Source organism: Ananas comosus, linkage group 2, assembly GCF_001540865.1.
Source record: "Ananas comosus cultivar F153 linkage group 2, ASM154086v1, whole genome shotgun sequence".
NCBI lineage: Eukaryota > Viridiplantae > Streptophyta > Magnoliopsida > Poales > Bromeliaceae > Ananas > Ananas comosus.
The window spans coordinates 9,373,914-9,378,424 of NC_033622.1; the positions used below are offsets into that span (position 1 = coordinate 9,373,914).

General features: G+C 47.2%; 1 protein-coding gene across 1 annotated transcript; it reads right to left on the bottom strand.

Moving 5' to 3' along the window:
- LOC109727426 lies at nt 1,015-3,537 on the bottom strand. The gene is made up of 3 exons (XM_020257561.1): nt 3,448-3,537; nt 1,920-3,338; nt 1,015-1,030 (listed from the first exon to the last, which is right to left on the bottom strand). Exons 2-3 carry the CDS (start codon nt 2,927-2,929, stop codon nt 1,015-1,017), a joined length of 1,026 nt encoding a protein of 341 aa, XP_020113150.1. The 5' UTR covers nt 2,930-3,338; nt 3,448-3,537.

Consider the following 4,511-nt stretch of genomic DNA (forward strand, 5'->3'; position numbering starts at 1 on the left):
CGGCTTTTCTCAATTCTTGCATGTTCGGGGACCGGTCTCTCCCACCAGGGACCAATCCCCGAGAGCTCAAAAACTGCAGCTTGCAGGTTTTTTTGATTCCTTAGCTCTCGAAAACCTTCCACAACACACTTTTACTCATTTTAAGACTTTCGGACTTTCCGAAGGGTACCGTCCTCGCACTTTGGTCAATTTGACTAAAGTTCGACATTTATTCTCCGAATTTTCGGTATATTACAGCAACGCTCGCCATAGAGGTAGTGGCGCCAAAGTTTTAAAGCACATACCATAGCTGCTAACTCAAGATCATGTGTAGGGTAGTTCTTTTCATAATCTTTCAATTGGCGAGATGCATAAGCAATTACTCTGCCATTCTGCATTAGAACACACCCTAATCCATTTAGCGACGCATCGCTGTAAATCACATAATCTACTCCAGTGCCCGGCAGTGCTAGAATCGGGGCGGTAGTCAGTTGTTTCTTCAGCTCTTGAAAGCTTCTTTCGCAGGTTTCATTCCATAGGAATTTAGCTCCTTTATGAGTCAGTCGAGTGAGAAGAGTAGACATCTTTGCAAACCCTTCAACAAATCTTCGGTAGTATCCCGCCAAACTAAGGAAATTCCGAATTTCTGTGACATTGGTCGGCCTAGGCCAATCTTTAATCGCTTCAATCTTCTTTAGGTCCACCCCTATTCCTATTTAAGAAATTACATGTCCCAGAAATGCCACTTCCCGAAACCAAAATTCATATTTCTTCAACTTGGCAAACAATTTTTTTTCTCGAAGTACTTGTAACACCACTCTTAAATGGTTTTCATGTTCCTCGTCACTTCGAGAATAGATCAAGATATCATCGATGAACATGACCACAAACCTATCCAGATAGGGCTTAAAGACACGGTTTATTAAATCCATAAAGGCTGCTGGGGCATTTGTCAATCCAAAGGGCATCATTGTAAATTCATAATGCCCATACCGTGTCCTAAAAGCGGTCTTAGAAACATCTTCAGGCTTGATCTTAAGCTAATGATAACCTGATTGTAAATCGATCTTGGAATACACTTTTGATCCTTGCAGCTGATTGAATAAATCATCGAATCGGGGTAATGGATACTTATTCTTGATTGTGACTTTGTTGATTTCTCGGTAATCCACACACAATCGAAGAGATCCATCCTTCTTCTTAACAAACAACACCGGGGCTCCCCAGGGAGATACACTCGGTCGAATAAAACCCTTATCTAATAAATCTTGTAATTGTGCTTTTAGCTCTTTCAACTCAGCGGGTGCCATCCTATAGGGTGCTTTTGAGAGTGGGGTAGTTCCAGGGGCAAGATCTATCACAAACTCAACTTCCCTATCAGGTGGCATACCCGGCAATTCAACTGGAAACACATCCCCGAATTCTCGCACAACTGGGATATCATCAATCTTGACGGCTCCTCCGTCACTCATAGAAATACTAGCCAAATAGGCTATACAACCCCTCCGTATCAACTGTCGCGCTCGCGAAGAGCTAATAGTCATTGCGAACAATGAACTCTGACACCCCTTATAAACAAACTCTTGTTGACCCGGTTCCCAAAAGGTCACCGTTCTGTTCGTGCAATCTATGGTGGCATAATACTGTGTCAACCAATCCATACCCAAGACTACATCAAACTCACCTAGTTTGTGTAGTGCCAATAAATCCACCAGCATAATCCAGTCGCCTACCCTAACTGGGCAGCGAGGGCAAAACTCACGAACATCTAGGGTATGGTCGGGCACGATCACTCGTCTCGGATGCAAAGTAGGTACTACCTGAATGCTATGCAACTCGGCGAACTGCCGATCAATAAAAGAATGCGAAGCACCAGTATCAAATAATGCACGAACACGAACATCATAAAGCATAATGATACCTGCTACGACCTCCTCTGCTGCTGCGGCCTCCTCTGTCTGGGCGGCATACATACGCCCACTCGAACCCTGCCGAGGACTCTCGGACTGCCACTGTCCCGGTGGTCGTCTGTACTGCGAGGGTGCTGTCGGGGTCCCCTGGCTTGGAGCTGAAGATGTAGGTACTGATGCTGATGATGGGGCAGGCGAAGAACCTCTCGGGCACTCGGAGCGAAATGGCCCTCCTGGCGGCAGATAAAACACTTGCCCCCACGTTGTGAACACTGTGGTGGAAAGTGAGGCCCACCACAAATGATACAACGTGGCTGTCGACGACGCTCGGGTGCTCTACGGGGTACCGAAGAACCTCGACCCCTCGACTGGCCCGGCTGGCCCCTCGGATACTTTGGCGGTCTCCTGAAAGATTGTTGACCACTGCTCTCAGCTGCTGGTCTCTTTCCCTTACTTCGATCCACAACATCTCTTTTTTTCATAATCTCTACCCCCTTCTCAACAATCAGTGCCCGGTTTACCACCTCTCTATAAGTCGATAGGTTTGATGCTTGGACCAATCTGAAAATCGCAGGCCGCAAACCCACCTCAAAAATACGAGCCTTATCCTCATCATCTCGAACGACAAAAGGAACACAGTGCAGTAATCGAGAGAACTCTCGCTCGTACTCAGCTACTGTCCTGTCCCCCTGTCTCAAGTTTCTCAGATCCCTTTCCATTTGCCTCTTTACATTCTGAGGAAAATAGGTAGTCAACAATAATTCCTTGAACCTCGTCCAGGTGATAGCGGACAAATCAGCACGGGGATCCTCACGGATATCCACCCACCACCTGTAAGCCTCGCCATCAAGGTGGTGTGTCGCAAACCAAACCCGATATCGCTCCTCGACGAAAGTATCATAAAATAGCTTCTCCATATGCATTAGCCATTTCTCTACCACCCAATGATCGGCTTTCTCCCCATCAAAGACACGAGGGTTGCAATGACGAAACTCATTCAATCTTTCCATCATTCGCTTTCGCTCCTCAACCGCCACCATCTCTGGTAACACGGTCCCTGTCGCAGCCACATGTACTGGTGGTGGTACTACTGTCTCCTGCCGGGTCTCCACCCGCGGAGCTACCGGTGGGGTATTTGGTACTGGTGACTATGCTCACTGTCGTATCCCTATCTAGTACTGTAGGCATGGAATCAGGAATCCCTCTGTCAGTCGTCTGCTGCAGTAACAAATCCTCTAACCGCTTCATCCTGTCCTCCTGTCGACGCGCGGCATCCATCTGCTGTTGCGCTGCTGCAGCCTGCTAAGCCACCAAATCCGTCAGCTTCACGAGCTGCTCGTGCAACTCATGAATCTCACTAGATCCAGAAGTAACGGAGGTCCCCACTTACTCCGCATCCGCCGCCTCAGCTGCCCCGGCAGCTTGCGAACGAGTCAAAGGCATCTTGAGCTGCAGCACAAAAACAAATATAGATTAATAAAACCTATACTATTGAACCTTTATTTCAGGTATAAACCAACTAATCAAGAGAAAGTAATGAAATGTAACGCGTACTAACTTCCGATGTCACATTGTCGGTCGCCAATGTGGCCATCTGCAAAGTTAGTAATTGCACATTCCGATCAAACTCCTACCATTCGGAGTTTATAAATCACCCAATCAAAATACTTTCACTAACAACAACCTCAACTAGACCTCGTCTCTCACGATCCTATTCTTATAGTCCAACCAGCCTAAGGTTTACTAGGTCTACTAAGACTCAACCGTAGGCTCTGATACCACTATAATCTGTCACGCCCGGGTACCAGCAGAAGCATATCTGGTACGTACACAGACCCGCCATACACCTACAGTATATAAGGCGTCTACAAGAAAGCAAGTCGATAGGAGAAAACATAGAAAACTCCTATCCTGATATCAGAGCATGTATAAGTCAATAGGACTATTAACAAAAAACAAGAGTGTCCAACTCAAAATATAAGTACAAAAGAAAGTACTAAAACTATATGTAACATACCACATCCCTCGTAAATCGTGTCGAGTTCCGTCGAAACGAGCGGAACGCGGAGAGGAATGAGTTTGAATGGACCCTAAGTACATTAGAGTCCATAACTGAGGCTAAAAGGGACCCGAGAGAGAGTAATCTGGAAATCTAGCTAAGTCCCAGATTTTGTGCTCTCGGGGACCGGTCCCTGAAGGAGAGACCGGTCCCCGTACGCATAGCCTGCCAGGAAGTCCTGAGGCAACCGGTCCCTAGTGGTAAGACCGGTCCTCGGGAGACCGGTCCCTGAAGGAGCAGACCGGTCCCTCGCTGCGCAACAGCCGAAAAACTCAAAAATTTGGCTAAGTCCTGGAACACCCACGTTCGGGAATCGGTCCCTGGTCGGGGAGACCGGTCCCCGAAGGCGAAAAATGCCCAGTCTAGGCAGATCAAGGGGAAACAAGTTAACGGGTTTAAATGCAATTGTCACAACACTATATGTGGACACCCCTCTCTCTCCCACAGCCATTTTCAACCTTCTCTCCCATTTCCTCTCTTTCTCTCTCTAGAACTCTTGCTCTAGGGCTTGGAGAAGAAGAAGAAGAAGTAAGGGAAGGTGGATTTGGAGGTTTTGGTGGGTT

Excerpts from the sequence above, each read along its gene's own strand:
- LOC109727426 (XM_020257561.1), bottom strand. The coding sequence starts at position 2,929 with ATGGTGGCGGTTGAGGAGCGAAAGCGAATGATGGAAAGATTGAATGAG.